The sequence below is a fragment of the Postia placenta genome (genome assembly GCF_002117355.1).
Source record: "Postia placenta MAD-698-R-SB12 unplaced genomic scaffold POSPLAscaffold_3, whole genome shotgun sequence".
NCBI lineage: Eukaryota > Fungi > Basidiomycota > Agaricomycetes > Polyporales > Adustoporiaceae > Rhodonia > Rhodonia placenta.
In genome coordinates, this window is record NW_020169834.1 from 931,019 (window position 1) to 952,162 (window position 21,144).

At 54.4% G+C, this 21,144-nt stretch overlaps 6 protein-coding genes across 6 annotated transcripts; 3 read left to right on the top strand and 3 right to left on the bottom strand.

Annotated features, from left to right (window-relative positions):
* Positions 1-245: 245 nt before the first annotated feature.
* On the bottom strand, positions 246-1,825 carry POSPLADRAFT_1053664 (hypothetical protein; the record flags this gene model as incomplete). Its single annotated transcript, XM_024480437.1, has 5 exons — positions 246-669; positions 723-1,244; positions 1,297-1,309; positions 1,365-1,470; positions 1,532-1,825. 5 exons carry the CDS (start codon positions 1,823-1,825, stop codon positions 246-248), a joined length of 1,359 nt encoding a protein of 452 aa, XP_024341649.1.
* A 7,176-nt stretch (positions 1,826-9,001) lies between these two features.
* On the top strand, positions 9,002-11,411 carry POSPLADRAFT_1073217 (hypothetical protein; the record flags this gene model as incomplete). Its single annotated transcript, XM_024482581.1, has 3 exons — positions 9,002-10,167; positions 10,346-11,231; positions 11,295-11,411. 3 exons carry the CDS (start codon positions 9,002-9,004, stop codon positions 11,382-11,384), a joined length of 2,142 nt encoding a protein of 713 aa, XP_024341650.1. The 3' UTR covers positions 11,385-11,411.
* Positions 11,412-11,828: 417 nt separating this feature from the next.
* Positions 11,829-12,510, bottom strand: POSPLADRAFT_1038827 (hypothetical protein). The gene has a single exon (XM_024477449.1). It carries the CDS (start codon positions 12,161-12,163, stop codon positions 11,834-11,836), a length of 330 nt encoding a protein of 109 aa, XP_024341651.1. The 5' UTR covers positions 12,164-12,510; the 3' UTR covers positions 11,829-11,833.
* A 112-nt stretch (positions 12,511-12,622) lies between these two features.
* On the bottom strand, positions 12,623-14,726 carry POSPLADRAFT_1133818 (hypothetical protein; the record flags this gene model as incomplete). Its single annotated transcript, XM_024484400.1, has 11 exons — positions 12,623-12,796; positions 12,866-13,107; positions 13,157-13,324; positions 13,378-13,447; positions 13,510-13,735; positions 13,800-13,891; positions 13,961-14,184; positions 14,243-14,279; positions 14,332-14,433; positions 14,490-14,613; positions 14,671-14,726. 11 exons carry the CDS (start codon positions 14,724-14,726, stop codon positions 12,623-12,625), a joined length of 1,515 nt encoding a protein of 504 aa, XP_024341652.1.
* Positions 14,727-16,639: 1,913 nt separating this feature from the next.
* On the top strand, positions 16,640-17,317 carry POSPLADRAFT_1136607 (carbohydrate-binding module family 13 protein; the record flags this gene model as incomplete). Its single annotated transcript, XM_024484703.1, has 5 exons — positions 16,640-16,807; positions 16,834-16,959; positions 17,018-17,085; positions 17,146-17,206; positions 17,249-17,317. 5 exons carry the CDS (start codon positions 16,640-16,642, stop codon positions 17,315-17,317), a joined length of 492 nt encoding a protein of 163 aa, XP_024341653.1.
* Positions 17,318-18,329: 1,012 nt separating this feature from the next.
* POSPLADRAFT_1038828 (hypothetical protein) lies at positions 18,330-19,932 on the top strand. Its single transcript, XM_024477450.1, has one exon. The coding sequence runs from the start codon at positions 18,359-18,361 to the stop codon at positions 19,835-19,837; it is 1,479 nt and encodes a 492-aa protein (XP_024341654.1). The 5' UTR covers positions 18,330-18,358; the 3' UTR covers positions 19,838-19,932.
* Positions 19,933-21,144: the final 1,212 nt, after the last annotated feature.

A 21,144-nucleotide genomic window follows, 5' to 3' on the forward strand; every position in this document is an offset into this window, starting at 1 on the left:
ACCATAACAATCCCTTGATACGAAAAGACAGCTGTGTCTACGAGACGGCGGATGGGATATGTATGGGCTTTAGTGATATAGAATTAGGTGGAAGGTACTGACCATATGTGTATGCAAAATGATGTTAAACGATTGTGTGCGTATTATAGATGCTATCATCGGTATGTAGCAAAAGCAAATAAAGACAAAGCACTCCAAGAAGTCCATGTGCAAAGTGAATAAATCGTGTGGCTGTGTCCGATAAGCTATAGCCAGCCCTCTTCACCTTTCCGCCTCCCGCGGAAGTTGCACTCCACCAATAAGGGTACGAGCCCATTATCCTGTGGGTCCTTGAAGAAATCCATGAGCGCCCATCCGCGTATGCGCATGCTTGCATCTGCAGGCCTTGACAATGTGAACCGGGGACTGATAGCAGTACTCTCATCTTGGCCGCTGAGCATATCTAGCAGCCACCTGCCTATCCGCCCGTTGACACCCTCGACACCGAGGCCGAGCTTGGGGTACCCAAAGCCCCGTGCAATTGTTGGCGGAAATGCGAGGGGAAAGCCAGATGCCGAGAAGAATGAGATCGCGAGAGTAGGAAACGGCGGGTCGTCTGGAGGAGGTAAAAGGATCTCCGTCGCCAGGGCTGTCTTCTCCGGAATGGAAAGGAAGGACGGGATGTTATACCTGTGGTAACGAGTTGTATCAAGTCATCACGAAGAACCCCAAAGAAAGCATACCAGTCGTGTGTGCGCACGAGAGTATCTTTGCACTGCCAGGTGAACCCGGATCTGGCGCTATCGGGCCATGCAGTTGGATGGATGCCTAGGCCTTCTAGCCCGCCCTCCCAGCCTGCACCCTCACCGCCAAATCGACTGAACATGACAACTTTGCCTCTGACTTCACCCAATTTCGGTATGCGATTCTCCAAGAACCACATATCCCGTCCCCCGGGCCCGTTCATTATTTCCTCGTGGACCAGTTCCGAGAACAGGGATGGCGACGTCACCTCGAAGTCTTCTTGCTTGATAGACATCACAATGCTTTCGCGACACGTCGCAGATGCGGTAAGGAAGATATGTATCGTGGTAAGGATTTCTTGGAAGGATGCGCGTTGCGGGTAAAGGCCATGATAAGCTATGAGCCGGGACTTGATAACCGCAAGGCGAATATCGAGTACGCGGATGCCGGACTGTAGCTGCAATGCAAGTGGTGTAGCAAGCGACTGGCATTGGGAGATGGGCCAACCATAGAATGCCATCCTGGTCATGATTGTCAATATTAGACCACTTTATGAGATTGGAGCACACGAACGTGTCATGCGTCCCTGTTCTCCTGTCATGAGTTTTGGTGTTGAGTAAAGCTTATGATTGAACACGTACCAGGTAGCATCAGAGACGAGAGCGGGAGCGAGTCCGGCAGCTTCGCAAGGAATGATGATAGCTCTCTGCGAGGTAGAATTAAAAGGCGATGGTGTTTTCTCGACACCTTCCGAGTCAATGCAGCATTAATAACTAAGCAGATTCAGGCACATACTGATGTCACGCACCCTAGCTCGGTACATTGTCCACGGGCATCCGCTTGGCAAGTCCACCACTTTCCATGTTGCCCCTAAGACCCGAGGTAAAGTAACGGCGTAGACTTTAGGAACAGCAACCCAATCTTTCTCATAGTCGCCCCTCTGTGCGGGCGTAGAAAATGTGAAAACAGAAGCATGCTTCGCGATGGTGGTGGTGGTAGCAAGCGAAGGCAAGAGCACTTTGGTTTCACGAGTTCCAAGAACGCCGGTGGCCTCCACCAACAGGATTTCAGAGGTATGGTTGACAATGCTGAGCTGCTTCATGGCCAGGCACTAAAATGGGACAGGAGCAGCAGCCAGCAACAAGCAGCCAGGGATAGTGCTGGACGACTGGGCCGCAGTTGATGGCATCGCCGACCGTGACAGTGCTGTGTCTAATTCTGGATCACAAATAGCTATATAAGGCTCGCCTATCAGAATATTACAGTGAAGCCCTGTCGCCGTTAAATTAGATGGCTGGTCATTTGAAGAACAGACCCTGCTGCCGCTACCATGCATTGCCAATCCCGGAAGTTGAAGAACCAACAATTCCAGTACGTTCAAGTAGCTCTAAAGCCCTCAACCATGTTCCGTATGACAGACGGCATTTCCGAGTCCCCGCTGATTCAAATACCATGCAGTAAGTAGGTGCCCTATTGCCGCCGAAGTCTTTGAGGAACATCATGTGGCAAGTGCGCTCATGTGACGCCGTAGTCTTCTACAGAGGTCTACGTGTCAACGCAAGAGCAAATTAAGGGAAAGTGCGTCGTACCTTCGGATTGGCAAGCATGCTTGAATAGCGAGTTCGCGCTTAGTGCCCGGGGAAGGCGCCATATATGGGCCGGAGGCCCCAGCCCGGATGCGCTTTCCGTCCCAAGGATGTACCCTGTCCAATGAGCGCGTAGCGAATGGCGCGCAGAGAATTACCTCGATTATGCTTGAAGTGTCTTATGACCTGCGATATAGAGCACCAGGCTCGATTCGCCCCTTGAATATCTCCATTCACTCTGGGCAGAAGACGGTCATTCAGAGAGCATGCTGCAGGTGGGAACACATGGCGCCCCAGAAACAACTGCAGACTAATCTGCCGAGATGCGTTACTGATGGGATATCAAGCACAACTCCACAACGACATGCTTACCATAGACTGCAACGGCTGGAGTGTCGTGAAGGCCAGGACCTAATGATGCAGGTTGCAAGTCCTGACTAGAAGGGAAACCGTACACCCCTGACGTCGGTGGGCACCAGTTGCCATGCTGGACAAACCCTTCGAGAAACGTCTGGGGGTGCTTCCAGAGAAACAGGTTCAGCCTTCGAGATCCGTGTGACGCTTGGGATATCTGAGAAGTAATGCTAAGCCATGCAGCGAACCCTCGAGCGCGCACCACAAGCACTCCCTTGCCTATATAGCGGAATGTCCGGGGGCCTTCAGGTTGCTTCTTAATTGACAGCGGGGGTTAAGAAGTACTCCACGCGGTTATCTTCAGTACTTATCGACAAGTCTAGCAAAAATGATGAAGTGATAGAATACCCCACCTCTGTGCTAGTCGCATAGTCGACGCCCACGGCATTGTCGGTGTTTCAGAGAACTGTAGAGACCAGTAGACCAACCTCGTGTTCAAGCAACCGAGGACTTTACGATAGCGCCGGCTACTGAAGTCTGTATAGCGCAAACAGCGCACGGACCGGTCTGCGAGCTGCGGAATAGAGTCATACAATGAGCGGAATGCGCCATGACCGCGGGTACGAGGCCTACTACGATGCGACTAGTGCGAGGTCCGAGTGGCGAGATGAAAACGCAAAGTCGCAGAGCACACAAACATGAAGGAAGCGATGCACGATGCTAGCACGAGTGGTTCGTGCCCGCAGCATCAGCCATCTTGGATACGATAGTGGTCCATGGGCAACAGCGGAAAGCGCTCAGACGCGCGCGCGCTGGACACGGCGGCACGACGCATCCACATGACCGCCATCTAGAGGGCAATCGGACGCATCGAGATGTCGAAGTAGCCCGGATATGAACGTGGAAGCGCTCCAAACGCGGTTCCTTGCACTGCCCAGCCTCGGTATGACGTGCGGGCCCGTCGTTGTGTGGCAAGATGTTAGGCGGACATGGGTTAGTCGTCAGGCGCGTTAGGCAGGGCAGTGCGTACTTTGAACACGTCGACGAGCCTGGCGAGCACCAAGCAACAAACAAGAGCGCAAAGCGCTCTGCAGTACGTGGAGAAGTCAATCATGAGTGTGCGAAGCAACGTAAGACAATCCTTGGAAGCGGCTCGATCGACGAAGACAGATCAGACAATGTTGAACCAGCGCACCGCGGATGAGGTCCGAGTGGTCGCACCCCGCTTTTTATCCCCCGCACGATCGTGAAGCGCCTGTTGCCAGTTATAACGCTGAAATCGAAATCTACTCTAACGTTGTGAAATTCGGTAGAATAGCCTAACACGTCAGTTGAGCCGACGATTCTTTTCCCGCAGTCGCACAGAACCAGTTGCTTAGGGCTTGATGTTCTCCACGAGGATCGGAGAGTGTTCGGCGGCGAAGAGGGACAGAGCAGGGAGCGCTGCAGGCGCACGCCCGTACTTCCAGCATACAACGTTCGGAACGCACGCGCAGGGGATCGAGCTGCCACGCCACTTTCGTGGGCTATTTCAGATGCATGCCATTAACAGAGATTCTTTGAGTGTGCCTAAGGGCTTGAATCGGAGCATCGCCGCTGATCATGTAGATGATAGAGCTCGATAGCGTACCGATTCTATTGCACATGCAGCGTCTTCCCTCGCATGCTCGCCTCTTCAAAGCGGGGCACGGATCGCTTCGAGCTCCGGACAACATCGTTCGCGCAATCGAGCACAACCCAATATACTTCTGTGAAGTCGTTAGCTCCAATAGCCTGATCGCGACTGAAGCCGAATTCACAAGGCTCTTGGCCCTTGTATGCGAGCCGTCATATTGAAGGCCACGTTGCGGCCCATGTAGCGAATGCGTGTACTTCGTGTCTTCGGTAAACGTGAGTGATCAAATGCCGCGATCTCTCGATCGGGCTGATATGAAGTCAAGATAAGCGGAGAGCTCGTCCCTCGCTGCCCCCAGCGTGAGACGTGTGTCACGGGGATACTTCGGGCATGCTCGCAATGTTCTGAACAGAGCAGTAAGTAATGCTTAGAGTCGGATACCATAAGAAGCGACTCAATACTTGCTCCGATCGCTAAAGGCACAACTGCCGGCTTCCACGTTATCGGTCGACTAACCTATGACGTTATAACGGTAGTTCGTCATCCTCTAGGTTCTGCCAGACGATGCGGCGATCTTGCGCATTTCGTTGATACAAAAGCGGAGGCCACAGAATGAGCGCGCCACCGACCTCTTCGATGTGGCGCTTATGCAGTAGTCCTGCATCAGTATTTGCGCGCCGTCAGGCCAAGTAAATGGCCTTGAACTTCCAGCATCAAGAGCACAGGGGAGTGTTGCATCGGCCCACGATACCTCAGCCCCGCCAACAAGTTTGAGACTCTCTCGGGAGCGACTGCGGTCATTCGCTTGCGTGTTCATTGATCACGTACGCTGATATCTGGGCATGATCTGGCGCATCTTCATCGCGCCAAACCCTCGCACCCAGCGGTAGCTGGTGCATTAGCGGCCGCGCGTCGTGTGGCCAGGCCTTCGGGTGCACCAGGTGGGCAGCCAGGCTCCCCTGCCCCCGCTATCCCAGCACTAGGGGCGCGAGTCTCCCTTGTGTCGGCGCCAGATTGACTGATCGTCCCACCGCGTTTGGCACACGCGTGCCCCGCACGCCGTATATCTTGATAGCGAACCGACGTGTTCGCGCTCAGCGAATGTGCGGGTACGTGATGGCGAACGTGCGTCGCATGACGCACTGCGCGGGGGTCGTCCGGGCCTGGAAAGGCAGCGAAAGAGGGTGCGGACCCAGAGGCGCGTGTGAGCGAGGCCGGGCTGGCTGGCCCGGACACTCCTCGGGCGTATCGCGACGCGGCGCCGCGCCAATTTTGCAGATAGCTGTGAGGAGCTGGTTTAGTGTATGGAAGGGCGTCGAGCAGCGTCATAGCGCTGGCCTGGGAACTGGTCTGGGACGGCGATTGCGTGAGAGCGTTCCGTCATGCAGGCCTTGCGAGAGGGCGTCGCCGGTGTGCGAGACATTGTCGCAGTCTCGCGCGTTCGGGACCAGTGTTGTGCGAGTCGTCGAATGATCGTGCGACTGTCGTTTAGTCGCATGAGAAAAGTCGCGGCGACTTTTCCCACGGCCTGAGCAGACACGGCCCGATATTCACGTGCGCAATTCTGGTACGCAGGCGCCCGAAGAGTCCCAAAGAGGCACCGGATCAAGGCATGGATGAGGGGCCCAATGACTTTACTTGGCTGCCTCTCTCTGTCATTGAGAGATCTATTCGACTTCAAGATGCCGCAAGGATGGAAAAGAGGCTTGGACATATTTGCAGGATGAAGTTGAGTTGTATGAGCTTCTTGACTTCTCATCTTCGATGCAGAAGATAGTATTGACTGAGTGCTGAGTCTCTGCTAATAGAATATACATGTATTTTCTTTTACATATCTTGCTACCATCACATCCTGTTGTGTACATTATTTTGTGGCCAAATCTCCCTCAGGTGTGGCTGAATGGTCATGGAAATAGTCACCACTGTGGGGATAGTCGCCACTGTGGGAACAGTCGTCGTCGTTTGTAGTCGTTTCGACTGGCATCATGCGACTAAACGACAGTCGCACGATCATTTGACGACTCGCACAACACTGCCCAACACTGTTCGGGACCCATAAGAACTAGCGGTGCCTGAGGGAAAAGCTTGGCCTGGCCGACAATGATGACAGGCAACGACATGTTGAATAGGTAGCGGAACGAAACCAGTAGAAGGAATCCCCCTCTCGTCGAACAGAAGAAACTCCCTCTCAGATCCCGATGCCAGATGGCGGACACCTGCCACTGTCTATCTGCGTACTCCACCCCAGGATATCCGATTGTACGAGGATGCTTGCTAACTAAGATCCGCCACGACTGCGCCGTCGAGCAACTCGCCGATGTTTGGCATGAAGCGCTGTTCGTGGAAGCTCCGGGAGGCAGAGCCGAGCCGCACAACTCAGGCTCTGGCTATTAAAACAGACAGGAACCACATCCATAGCAATGTTATAGCACACGATGCAATTGCCCACAGAGCAGCAAGGTTAAGAGGCGGTGAACCAATATTCGTCCAATTGAACGACGCGAATTACTCACACGCGGAAATAATGAGTGCGCACGACGACTCTCTGGGTGCAGGAACCGTGTGGCGTGGCCTTCATGGCATATAAATGGATGCCCTATGACCCACTCATGAGTACTGGCGTTTTCGGCCCCGAGTGGTCCTCCTGGGAAGACGCTGCCAGAGGTCCCGCCGTTTGTGTACCCTAGGTGTCGCATTCGCACGGCCGGGTCCAGATGTTTGTGGCTTGAAACTTGATAGAACAATGTTGCTGAGATGAGTGACAGATTTTCGAAATGATCCCTCCACGATCAGTGTGCACACCAGCCTGAGGCCATTCATGTCTATCGAGGATTACCAGAGCGCGAAGAGCAGCTGTGACCATAGCCTGACACACCACACCGCCAGATGTGAGCGGGGAGGTGCCACAGCAAACGACATCGGGAATTCCAGAGGCTGCGCACTACTGATGCGTCCAAGTACGATACGATCGATAGATCGCGGTGTGTCGCTCTGTTCCGTGCTCGACACCGTGTAAACTCGGCGTAAACGGAACCAAATCGATGCTGACCACAATGACACACGACGTCCCAGCGAGATCTCCGTACCTGAGCACATGTTCCCTACATACTAAACACATAATGGACACAAACCTCCAGCATGTACTTCGTTCTTCACCGAACGTTGGACGTTGGGGCGCCCCATCTCATCAGCGGCTCTGCGCAACAGGAAGATTTTTCATATGATCGCGATGAGACAACAGCGATAGGTTACCGTTTGAGCCGTAAGCGGACCCAAAAATGACAGCGGACAGGCGCGCCGAGGACCCCGTCAGCTCCCCCACGGGGAACCTGGTTACAAATGCGACATGGAATACGCCACAGCCTGCCAGAACGCCACGGCAGCCACAGGGTGCCATGTCGTGTGCGTCGCGGACGCGATTCGGGCGTGCGGGAGCTTGTCCAAACACACCAGAGAGATGACATTACACCGAGTGCGACTGCGCTGTACCCGTGATATGCTCACCTGAGATGATATACCACTGGCCAAGCATGTTCGCGTTCAGCGAGGGAACTGCTCGGGGTGGCTCGGGCACCCCGGTAGTCAAGGAAAGCAGACGAGAGTCCGGGTGGACCCGAGCGTGGGCTCAAAGGAGAATTCGCGTGTATTCTGGAGATCGATCGAGGGAGCCATGTAAGCCTACTGCCGCCCATGGCGGCGAAGGGGTGCTGGTCAATTGCGGCCAGCCTGGGACGGGGCGCCCGTGGGTAGGGCGGACACAGTGGGCACAGGGCAGATGCGCAGGGTCCTTGCTAACATGTCTCTCGTGTTCCCGATCATTAAAGCCCAAGCCATCATAATTGGTAGATGTAGAATGTAACACAAGACACAGTCACCGTTCTAAAGACCCACAGAGGAAGCCGGGGTACAGCCTCGAGATGGATGATGTGGACCTGCGTACCGTGTCCCGGGCGCTCTCGAATTTGTAATGTTGCCCATTAGGACGTTCAGCAGGCAGGGGTACGGGATTGCGTACACTTCCGGGATCCCGGCGTAAGTCGGAATAGGCTACTGTACCGACATTTATGTGCGCTGCGGCCGCGGCTACGCGTCAGCACAACGTGCGTCCTCCGACACTGTCGGAGGCGGTGCTGCCAACAGTAAACCTGCGACAGCGCCGGCCAAGACAGGCCGCGCAGACCGGCGTCTGGAAACGGAGAGAGGCCGCTGAGGTAGACCTAAGTAAGCAACTCGTGCCCGACGGTGATAGATGGGCGGACGATGGGCTGTATCGAGGTCCTACTTCGCATGCGATGATTGAGCAGGGTCAAATGTTGCACAAAGTAAATTGTCAACGACGCGTCGGGAGAGGCACGAGACACTGACGGGAGGAACCAATGCGAGAGGGCGGTGCTTGGCCGCGACTGTGTTCGCCCGAGCCCAGAGGAAGAGGATCAGCTGGCCGCGGCTTCGCGACGAATGTGAGCGCGTAGGTGCACGTGTTTGTCTCCATCGCAGACCCCGGGGACGCCTGACACGGCGGGAGGGGATATGCCCGAGGGGGCAAGTCGCAGCCAAGCCCAGTAACTCTCTTGGAGCAATATACGCGACCCTCTCCTCCTTCCTCTTCGTATTCCACCCTCCGTGCCACTTCTCCCTCCTTCTCTCCTCCTTTTTCTTCTCCCCCCTCCTCTTATAGCTCTGCACATCTTCGTCTCCACTGCTTCACCCACCTCACTGCACAATGGCCGCAGTGCTTGCCCCGCAGCCGCGCCAAGGTATCCTCCTCAACCGCTCTCCGTCCGTATCCCCCTACCGCCATACAGCATCCCTTCCCCCCCTCGTTCCGTCCAACGCCTCGCTCTCCTCTACGTCCTCGGCATCCAACCCCAACACATCCGACTCTGACTACGCCTCCTCGAGCACCCCTGCATCTTCCAATCGAGGGTCTCGTCCCCTGCGTCCACAGAAGCACCTGTATCAACAAAAGCCCCGGGCAGGCTCTACGCCTACCTCGCGCCGCATCCGCTTTGCACCCCTGCCCGACCCGCGTCGTGAGGAGTATTTCACAGATGGCGAGCACCCACTTCCCTCTGTATTCCTCGAGGATACGGACAGCCTAAAATCTGATCAAAACCACAACGCGTCCTCGACCGGGCAGGGCGGCTGCCTCAAGGACCAAGAAGTCAAGGCTTCATCAGCTTCCCTGCTCTTCGGCGGTAACCCTCATCTGAGGGCCCAAGCGTCAGAGTCCACTCCAACGCTTGCAAGTACCTCAACCATAACAGCAAACCCTAACCCTACGGCGCAGGCAGGCAGTGCATGTTCTGCCTCCGCGCCATCGACGCTCGAAGGGGGCGACTGGAATGTCCTCAGTCCCCGCCCTTCTTCAGTCAACCTACCAGAAGATCCGCCCAGCAGGTCGAACAGCGCCCGGAAGAGCAAGTGGTCGAGGAAGCTCCTCGGCCCCTTACTCGCACCTCTTGCCAAGCCGAATCGGTCCACAGATGACCTTCGCACGCCGGGTTCTACCACTAGCCTGAACAGCACCCTGACGCTGCCGCATAGTCCGGGTGTTGAGGGCTGTTCCATTGGGCTCCATTCCGGCGCTAAGGCAGGCGACAAGGAGAAACCGAAGAAGCCAAAGAAGAAGCGAGAGGACCCGGAATGGGTACGCGAGTTCGGCATGCCACTCTACCGCTGGTCAAGCGAGGGCGATCCCCTCATTCCACTCAACAACAAGGGCCAGCCAATGACGATCCCGGAGCTGAGAGACGCTGGACCCGACGTTTGGAGGAAGGCGGAGATAGCAAGGGCGCGTAAGCGCAGCGGGAGCGGGACCAGGATGTTGAACGGCAGAGTCTACGGTGCCAAGAGAATGCACAACCAGAACGCGTTTGCAAACATTAGGTGCGTATATTTCTGCTCTGTAATTTCTCTGTTTGGTAGGCTTACGTTGTTACATTGACTTACCTCACCTTCTACTCTCTTCCTATCCCTTCGCATTCTACGTACCTATCTCCTCTCTCTCTCAATTCTCCATCATCACCCGGAGCTCCATCTGACTACCCCTCCTACCCCCCTCCAGATCCGAAGAGCCAGAGTTCGTTGAGTGGGGTTTCGGCGGTATGGGCAGCGTCCAGAAAGGAGGAGTAGGCGCAGGTATTTGGGCGAAGGTGCAGTCAACCGGCGGCGTAAGTGTTGGAGCGCACGACAGTACGAGCCACCATCGTCCAGCAAAGACAGAAAGTGGAGGAAGATTAGGGGGCGACGACGACGACGGGGACGGCAGCGGAATGGGATGGGTGAAGCGGCGCAGGGAGCAGCGCGAGAAGGAGAAGAGAGAGCGCGAAGCCAGAGAGCGCGAGCAGGCGAGCAAGCAGGAGGAAGTGCAGGTTGTCGAGGCGAAAGAGCGCGCCTCAGATGTCGCGGAGTCGTTCCCGGGCGACAGGGATCCCCATGCAAGTATATCCGACCCGGAACCGCCGCAGAAGGACGCAGAAGGGCATGCTACCCCGCTCGTCCTCACGTCGTCGCCGGCCACAATAACTTCAGCGCTGCCCGGAGCAAGCACACCTTCGACAGAAGAGAAACACGTACTCACCGCCGTGTCTCTCCCCCCCGCGCACACACACCACCACCATCATCATACGCACTCGCACTCGCGGAGCACGCTGGAGAGGGCACCGAGTATGGTCGCTTCAGTGAAGGGCGAGCCGGAGCGCAGAGACAGCGCGGATACCGCGCGCGGGGTGCCTGTAGCCACCGATCACGTGCACGTGCACCAGCCATCGATCGTGGATGACGCGGGCGTAGTGGGTGAAGTTAGACGCGCGGACAGCGTCCGGTCAGAGGCAAGCCATACGTCCAGCTCGAGCACGAGTGAGGATGCGGACGAGGGCGACAACGAGGAAGAGGACTTGGAGAGCCCGAAGGATGAGGAAGAAGACGATGACGATGACGATGAGCTCGAGGTACGTCGGCACTCCGATGCGGCTATAATAATTGTGACTATAATAATGGACCAAAAATCACAGGAGTCTCGTCTCACTGCTCTTGGCGCGGGTGTCGAGAAGATCAGCAGACACCGGGCGAGCACGCCCGTGCAGGATGCCGAGACGAGCTAAACGCACTCGTTCTTGGTGTCTGGTCTCGGAAGCGTGTTGTCGGATCATGAGGAGAACACTCACTCAGCGTCGCTGTCCGCTACCGCCAAGCGTTACTGCAAGTAATGTGTCGGGGTCAACAGCGGCCATCCCATATTACTAGAGAGGGGGTCATAAGTCGATTCTTCCGCTGCCGGCGTCCCACTTGCAAATTCACGCGTCGCCTTATCATCCCTTGGCGGCCTCCAATGTACACCACTCCCGTCCATAACACCGCCATATCTCCGCTCCCGCTACTCGCTTCATGCGCATATCGCCGATACGCAGCGCTGTATATTTTCTCTTCTCTCGGCACGTTGCGTTGCGCAGCGAAGAAGAGCGGTACAAAAATTTCCGGTCCATGCCGGGACCTGGAGCCCAAGGCCATCCGAGAGTGCACCTTGCCCTGCTCGATACGGGTGAACCTGTATTCAAATTTCGATTTCCTCACTCTCATTTCGTTCCACCACCACCATCTGTGCATATCGCCCACTCCATTCTCTTGATTGCTTGCCCTCTTCTCGCCTATCCTCTACGTGTACCAGTAATTGCTGCCTCTCCGCTACCACTACTCGTCTGATCCCTAATACCCGCTCGCCTCCATCACCTCCGTTCGCTCCAATCTCGTTTCCCCTCCACCCGCCCGCCACCGGGACCGTCCCGACTGGTCGTCGACTTGTATCATATGCGCTATCCTTCCCGACTCTGCCAGCCCACGGTGATATACGGAACACTGCTTTGGCCCGTATGTCGCTTCTCATCGTGCTCTGCTCCTGTCATCGTGCTTGCTCGCATCCCGGCCTGCTTCCAGCCTCTTCGTAGCGTAATACAATCGTTGGCGAACGTCCTGCGTCCGCCAATATACATCACATCTCAATCGGTCTCCCCTCTCCACGTACCATTATCAGTGCTATTTATCGTTTCGTTCTTCCTTTTCTTTCAGTATCTTGGATTCTGAGTCCTTTCGGATAGTATGCGGCTGTGTTTCGGATTTCGTTCGTCTTCGTAGCATTCGGCAGAGCATCTTGTACATACACAAACTTGGATGGTCTCCAGCAGACCCCACCCGTTTCTCGACGGTCTTGAATAGAGCAGGCTTTTTGATTTTCGTGAAGTGTGCCTCCGGTCGATAAAACCTCTCAGCCCGGATTCAGACTGCCTAAGATATACGGAATGAGAGCATGCCTCCAGGCACAACTTCAACGGATATTCTACACATATCAAGTATCGTGAAAGCTCAGTTTGACTTTCTTGATGACTCCTCTAGTGGCTCCATCTTCTCTAACCCATTCTCGCACAAGAGTATAACCACCGCGTCGCGGCCGCCATACCCAGACGACGTACCAGTACGCGGCACCTATCAACGAGACGCAGGTTGCGGCGACAGCATGCAACTACACAACGACAAGAGAGCGAGCAATTAACGTCAGTTGCGTGCAAACGACAGACTCGATGCGACTTACCCAGTACGGCAGGTTCTCGTACACTCGAAATCCAGGTGCGGGAGGAACATAAGGTGCAAAGACAAGGAACACGTTCGATAGGAAGAACAGGAGCACTACGGGTGTCCACGTGCGGAACGGTGGGTTCCATACGGCATCATATTCGAACCAGGGCAGGCGTGCTCGGATTGACGGCGGTGCGTGCAGGAAGAGTAGCCCGGCAGAGACGAAGGCATTGATGAGAGCAAGGGGGTACGTGATCACTGGATCCCATGAATGAGTGATCGCCAGTGGTGTTAGGCGGAGACTTACTGTTGAGCATGAACAGGTACGCATCACCCGGTGGGATTGTGAGCACGAGAGAAGAGCTGACAAGCCATTGGGTGGCAAGACCCGTCAATGGTGCATTGAATGGCCTGCTACTTGCGAAGAATCCCGAAAATGGCAGAATACCCTCGCGACCGAGCTCTTGAATCACTGCTCGACCGATAGATGTTAGAGCATATGACGGAACCCCGAATTGTTGAACATACCGCGCCCTTGAGTGAACAAGACGGTCAGAACGTTGGCTAGCGTGGACATCGCTACGATTCCGGCGACGATCTAGGTATTCAGAGCGCCATCAATGACACACCTTACCAGGTAGTGAGATTGTAGCAACATACTCTCTCAGCACCTACTCCCCATAATTTCCCGAAGAACAGCGCGGCGACGATTCTTCCACTTCCAAGGATCTCGTCCTTTGGGACTACAGCAAAGTATGCGATGTTCGCGAGAATATACGCGATGGTGACACACGACATTGCAACGGGTGCGGCCCGCTTTATGGTGCGCACCGGGTCGCGTACCTCTGATAGCGCATAGTTCGCGTTGTTGTAGCCAACGAAAGACCTATGATTCCGAGAGAAATCCACTATGAACGAGTGGTGTTGAAATTTTTGTCGATCTGACATACCACACAACCGTGAAGAGGCCCATGACGAGCGCGCTGGCTCCATTTTGTCCGCTGCCTTCCCAGAAATTCTGCCACTCGAAATTATTTGGTGGCTGGAAAGGCGGACACGGTCAGTGACAGCTAGCATTATTCACCAAGGCATTCGATCTTCAACAACTTACATCAGGTATAGCAAATCCTGGTACTCCTGCGAGGGAAGCCAGACCGCTCAGCGCGATACTGCCTAGCGCTATAATCTTCAAGACACCCAAGGTGTCCTGAAGAAAGATACCCCACCGCGGCCGCGTGCCATGTATTATGAAAGAGAAGGTAATGCAGAGAACGCCCGCGAGTCGTTTCGATAGATCGGAAGGTGTTTGTGCGGGATTAAACGCATGCAAGATATCTAGCCAGACACAGGCGTGTGAGGCAATGTCCGAGCTTGAGGGTACAAGCTGGCTTACATTCACCGAAGACACTGCTATTTGCCGCGGACCAACCCTGACATAAGATGTAAGCTGCGATAAAGGAATAAGAATATCCGCGAACGTACAATCAGTAAGGCATACGCAGCGTACACGCATGTCGCGAGTAGCTTGGGGCGGCGGTACATGAATTCTAGATAGACCTTCTCACCACCACTGCGTGGGAGACCCTGAGATGGTGTACGCATGAGATCCGTGCCTCTCAAATTGTATCTCGTGAACCTACAGTACCAAGCTCGATGTACACCGCGGTGCCGCACGCAGCTGCCAACGCACCAATGAGCCATAGCACAAAGGACAGACCAACACTCCCGGATGCTCGGAGAATTGTGCTAGGCGTAGCAAAGATGCTGCAAAGGCGTAAATAGATGAAGTGGAAATTTCGCAGTTCGCACAAAGCTGTATACCTTGTACCAATAACGCGATTAAAGACGAGGAATGCTGTGCTAGATAGTCCTACCATCAAACTAGTTAGCCTTTCAAAGGACACCGGTGATACAAGTGGTACCTAGTCGTCGCTTCTCGGGGTTACTGTCGTCATTTCGGATATCGTTAGGTATTGTGCCTAGTGAACCGTTCAAATCTCATTGAATGTGCAGCAAGTGAGCAAAGACTCACGATCGTCGTCTGAGTCGAGGGAAGTGCGACGTTCTTGCTGTTGCGTTGGGCTGAGTGCGAGTTCATCGTCATGATCTGGCAGCAAGGGTTCGTCTTCACGAGCATGAGTACTCGTGTCCATCGAGCACAATTATGTCTTGTCTCGCTTTGATCACGTCTGCCACACGGCACAGAACGTTCATGAGCTAATTCATAGGGCTTGGACGCTGTATCAACCAGAACGTACAAGCTTGCACCTCTACGTTCGCCGATCGTAGATTTGGCCAATGTAATTGGATTATCTAAAGCACATTCTTGTGAATGGTTTGAGCGCGGTGTGAGTGTACCGTGTCCCTAAAGCACGCCATCGAGCCATTGAAATGATTGCCGACGTCTAAGTTACAATATGTACATAAGCAGCCTGTGATCCGCGAAAGCACGCTGTGGCATCATTTCCGAGATTACTACACTTAATATTGCTGATCGTATCTTAGAATAGTGTTATTACCACCTTTGGAAAACCGAAAACGTCGCCAGTAGTCTGATCGAGCGAATCGGGAACCTTCAAGTTCAGAATCAGGTCATACCGCACGCTTTGCAGGCCCCTTGCAAATGTGTGTACCACACAACGCACAGCTCCTCCTAGCTTCTATCCATCACCGCAACGATAGTCCGAGTAACGAATGGTCTGACTTACCTGAAGCATAAGGGCCTCCGAGTCACGCTTGCCTCACTGGACGTCCGAGTCGTTGATAATATCACAGTTTCATTGACTCCGAAGCTTCGAATGTTCGACACTAACTGATGTAGTCCCGGACTCGTCGGCACTATAGCAGTCTATGGCTAGGTCCTGAATTGACTCGGGGCTGTCAAGGATTGCTGCCGCCCTCCTATCACGGAATAGGTACGCTCCTTCGCTTCTCTATGGCACGAATGACTTACAGAACCATAACGGTTGTGGGCCAAAGATAGACTAGTGTTTCATTAACACCCTGGTGGCATAAGGTGTCATAATGATGAGCATCTCGCCTTGCATTGAATGCATTGCACATTGCAGGGCTGAATGGCTGCATCAATGCATACATGGTATCCTGTCTGGTCATGAGGCAACTACACTAGTTGGTTCTATTGTAGAACATTCATCTAATGCTGTCCCTGGCCACGATGCGCACAAAGTTCAATCCCACGAACCCTTGGCGGGTATCTGTTCGCATCGGCTCACTCTGTGAGTTCTCGGCAGTCGTTCCTACAACAAATTTCTTGTATTTGTTTACTGAAACTGAAGAGAGATTTACTCGCCCAAAATCGATTATGAGCCCCGAGAAACACAAGCCGCAGGGGGTAGCCATGCTGGCCTGTCAGTAATCAGCCTCCTGAGATATGCTGAGGAAGGCACAATCTGAACATCTCTGCCAGTGACTGTCCTTCCCTCTACATGAGGTCGGCGACGATGAACCACCGGTCCTCACAATTGACTCGCGAAATCCGCACCTGTTGTTGCGACATCTAGGTCCGTTCATCCAATACAGTCTTCACTTTGTCGTAATTCTTCACGAAGTGACGTGCTGACATCGAGTCGCCAAACTGAGATCTCTGTACTTGCACATCCCAGCGGAGTGCAAATGTGATGAATCGTCGTGTAGCAAAACATGTGGACGCACAAAGGAAGTTCGCGAGCCGAATGGTATAAAGCCTGTGTTGCGATGTCTGCAACAGATCAGGTCCCCACCTAAACACACGTCTCGCAGCCAGCTTTTCTCGCTCTAACTCTCACGCAACATGTCCGAAGTCGACCTCTTCTTCAACAAAGGCGTATTCAAAGTCCAGACTGGCGGTGTCAGGATCAAGAACATCGGCACGGGCACCTTCCTCGACTTGTACCATAGCTTGAGTGCCGAGAACAACCCCGTCATCGGATTTCAGAACAACGGGACTGATGCCCAGCTGGTAATTGTTCAATCTGTGGTGTGCAGTTCGTACCATTCCTGACCCTTCTTCGACCACAGTGGACTGTCCAGGTAGTCGATGAGAGCAAGGGACACATCAAGCTCTTGAACGCCGCTGGCGGGACCTACGCCCGTGCTCCCGACCACATCATTGTGCGCCATAGCCCAGACTCAGCTTAATCATTCGCAAGGCTGACCAGATATCCATCAGGGCGGGCAAGTCGTCGGGAGCAATGTCGACGAGACTTTCAAGGTGTCCGAGAGCGGGGGGAAGGTCCAGTGAGTAAACGTTCTGAGCCATAGAAGATACTGCTGCTGGAACTGGCGCACGGATTCTAGGATCACTATTATCGACGAGGGCTATGCTCTTTCCTTGGCCAGTGCTGCAAACGAAACCCCCGTAAGTCTATTGCGCTTGAGATTGAGGCATGTGCTCATGCAGGAGCAGGTGAAACTCGCCAATCCCGACCGCTCGAAGAACGACCAGCTTTGGAGCTTCCAGAAGGTGTAATGCATGACGACTCGAGCCCATGGCGATGTCGCGTCTGACTTCGGAGCTGTGGCCATTTGTCTGCCTGTGGCTGTGGTTGTAGCGAGGTCTTTGTTGCCGTGCGATGTCGCAATGTACTTGTATATGTGTCGCGGATGAATCGAAATACGTGATTTGTGCAGTCGTACATTGGGCAGTCCCGACGAGACCGGAGTGTCAATTCATCCGGAAGTCAAATAGTACCGTGGGCTGTGCTGATGGGTATTCCAACTTACATGTCCCTAAGATCCTGAGAGTGTGCTTCACCGTGATAATTCAATGAGCCGGGATATATACAATACGCATGACCTCACCATATGAATTACACCAACGGCTCGCCGTACGCCAAACTTTAGACACAAATAAGACTGTTTCGCCCTCACGGTTACGGGGTTTAGCAATAGCAATCAGAGCACTATTCCTAGAAATTCAAAAGCATCTGACAGCCCGTACTGCGCAGCGTATGACCGCGGCAAGTATGTCGTATCCGCTGCAGGTGCGGCGAGATCTGCGCTTGTAGACAGCATGAACACATTGATCAGCTTAAATAATCATGGTCTCGGGCCATGTTCCAGTGGGAAATAGTGTAAAACCCACAACTGTCTTCTGAGTCCGGGAAGATTGGAATTTGGCGGGTCGGGATCATCTAGTCATACTAGTTCGTCCTTGCGCGCCGCTCTGAAATAAAGTTGGAGTATGCTGAGCGTGCATTTCCATATTTTCTAGTCCTAAGCTTGCAAATCAGAGTGTAATTGTGTTATAATTGTGATTTTCGAGGTAGATGGCCCCGTCAACATGAGGACGCATTATTTTCCTTATGACACGCCAACGTGCGGAACCAAAAAGGGCAGCCGCTGTAAAACAAGCCGTAGCTTCTCGCCGATTTGGATCGCTGGCATTTGCCGGGCCGAAGATGGGGCGAGCGCTCCGGCGCTGACGAACGCCGCCGGCTGCGCATGCCGCGAGCCATATAGCGAGCCCGTACTCGCTGCTACTTGTCTCTAACCACCACTTGCATTGACCATGCCGCTCGCATCGTCCGGGATGCGTGCCCTAAAGCCTACGGGCGGGGGCAACGTCTTCCTGCATACGAATCACCAGGCCCATACCGCCCGTTCAATACACATCCCGTCCTTCGTGCCCCGCCCCACCGCCAGCCAGAGCTCCTCGACCGCCCAAACGCTTTTCAAGCACACTCGTACGCTACTCTCGCGCTTTGTCGCACACCTCACAACACCCGGAACCCTGCGCGTACCTGGCGCGGCCCGCACACTGCATCATGGCGCGGCGCGCATGCCGACGATTCAACAGGGGCTTTCGTTATCCGCGCGCATGGCACTCGCACGCCCATTGCGTGCACCGCACCTGCCTCGTGTGCCTGCCGTACCTCAGCGCATGAATCAAGTCGGACTCGGCCTTGCTCGCAACTTCTCGCCCGCGCGCCCGGTGTTCCAGAATTTGGTGGAGAATGTTCCCGTGAGCGGACGCGCACTCTGGGAGGCCGACTGGGACGTGAAGATGCAGAAGGAGAAGGAGCGCACGCTGAAGAAGTATGTGAAGGAGAAGGCAGCGAAGAAGGCGCGTAAGGAGAGACTACAACCTCGCGCGGAGAAGAAGGCGCTCACCACTGAGGAAGTGCGCGAGGCCGAGATGAACCACTACTTCCCTGAAGCCCCTAAGGAGGACGTGATCACCCACCTCCTCATCCCCCTTGCACCAACTCAGAGCTCCCGGGTCCCCCTGCCCATCGACTCGCCGCTGTCGTCTGCTACTCACCCACTTCTCCCCCTCTCGATCCTTGGCAACATCCATTCTATGCACGGTACCCAGACACTGCGTGTGTCCTCGCTCTTTGCACGTTTGGATGCTGCACGTGTCTTCGAGCTCCCCGAAGTCCACTGTGAAGCGCTCGGCGATCTCAGCGGACTCTGCACTTTACTGGAGATCACATTCGACGGGTGGGATGAAGCGTGCGTGAGGAGTGTGCTCGGTGAGGCTGGCAAAGGTTGGTGCGTTATTGAAGAGGTCAGAAAGGACAAAGAGGCGGAAGAGAAACAGAGGATAGAAGACATCCTCGAGACCATGAGCAGCGACGGAGAGGCTAGCTGGTCGGACGTGGAAGGAGGCCATGTCGACCCCGCGCGGTCCCTGGTTCTGCCGACGTTGGACTTTTCGGCTTCTTTCACTGCCGCCACTCAGTCACATCCGCCGTCGTTCCCCGTCTTCCCTCCGTCGTCTTTGGTGTCTCCATTCTCCGATATTGAGTTCCACAACGCATGGTCCACCGTTGAACGGGTGCGCGACGACGACATCTTTAGCGACGAGGAATCTCTCGACTTGGCGTCGGAAGTGAGCTGGGCCGAGAGCGAGCTTAGTACAGCGTCGATCTTGCACGTCCCCGACCAGGCGGGCATGTCTGATGGATGGTTTGGAGTCGGCTTCAGCTCGAGTTTCGCGGGCAGGATGCGAGAGTCCGAGGGGCCTAATGAAGCCATGTTTTAATAGTCCTTGTCGTTAACCGGAACCCATAGGGGCCGTATCACCCTCGTTGTATTTTTTATGTTGCCTGCTGTGGAATATATGCACTTTGTGACATCGTTTGGTATGCGAATGACCGCAGTAGGTAGACGCCGATTCTGGCCGATCACTTGATGTGATGCTCGCGTATCTCGATACGTTTCCTAGCTACATTCTCTGGACGAAACAATGCTGCTGCGCAGGGACCCCTCTACGCGCATTGTAACCCGTTGGTCATGTTCCATAAGGCGACCTTATGCTCTCGTCCTTCAAGCCGAGCCGCCGCAAACGGTATGCACCTTGATTGCATCCTCCCGGCAGTACGGAAGGAATCCGGCAGGTATACTCTTGGCTTGACCGCGCATTTCATGCCGTTAAAACGTGGTCAATCTATATACCCCAACACAGATAGTACGGTCTAATGGCAGAAGCGTCAGGGCCGTACCACACGGCCGAGTTCAGGCTGACATTCAATGAAGGTGCTTCATTGTTTGTGAGTTCCTGTTCAAAATTGACCCCTGTACGGTCCCGCAATACACCAGTCCTCTCATGAAGTCGAAGTACTAGACCCAGCGCCCCGGCTGTGATTGAATCGTCTTAGACCGCAGCTAGCCATGATGGGTTAGGCATGTTCCCATGCTTTCCAGGATGTGTTGAGTGTATTGCAGGACCATGATTGCTTCTGGTCCAGGGCTTGAGCGCTTCATACTCACTGCATCTTAACGCGCTGCGATGATCAGCAATGTGCCTCGTCGCTGTCGCGTTTGTGGCGCTATCTCGTCTCATCATGAGACGGGCGGTCTTGACATTCATTGTCCATTCAGTTGATGTCATTGAACCAGACATGGCGCGCGCAAACTTTAATGTCACGCAATTTGGACGATGCGTGTTCGTTGACTGGTTTTGTGTACCTTCGGTGACCAGCTTGTCGAAGACCTCTCGCAATCGTTATTTCGAAAAACACATACAATGGGGGATGAAACATTGATTCTAGGAGTGAGGACTTGCGAGGACGCTGTGATGGTTATGTGTCGGTAACCATGCACAGGGTGCGTTGAAGTGGCAGCATGGTACAATACTGACACACTGGTTTGCGTCAGATGAGGTCTGCAGCGGCGAGGCAACGATCCTCGATGCCCGCTGGACCTTGCTGGACCTGTCAAAATAGCTCCTCTTGCGCGACTCTCAATTCATTCATATGGCATACGATTGAGAACGCCATCCAGGATGTCTCATCGCGCCAACGCCTTGACACTAGAGTGGGAGCGGCCTAGGGTGTCATGTCCTAGAAC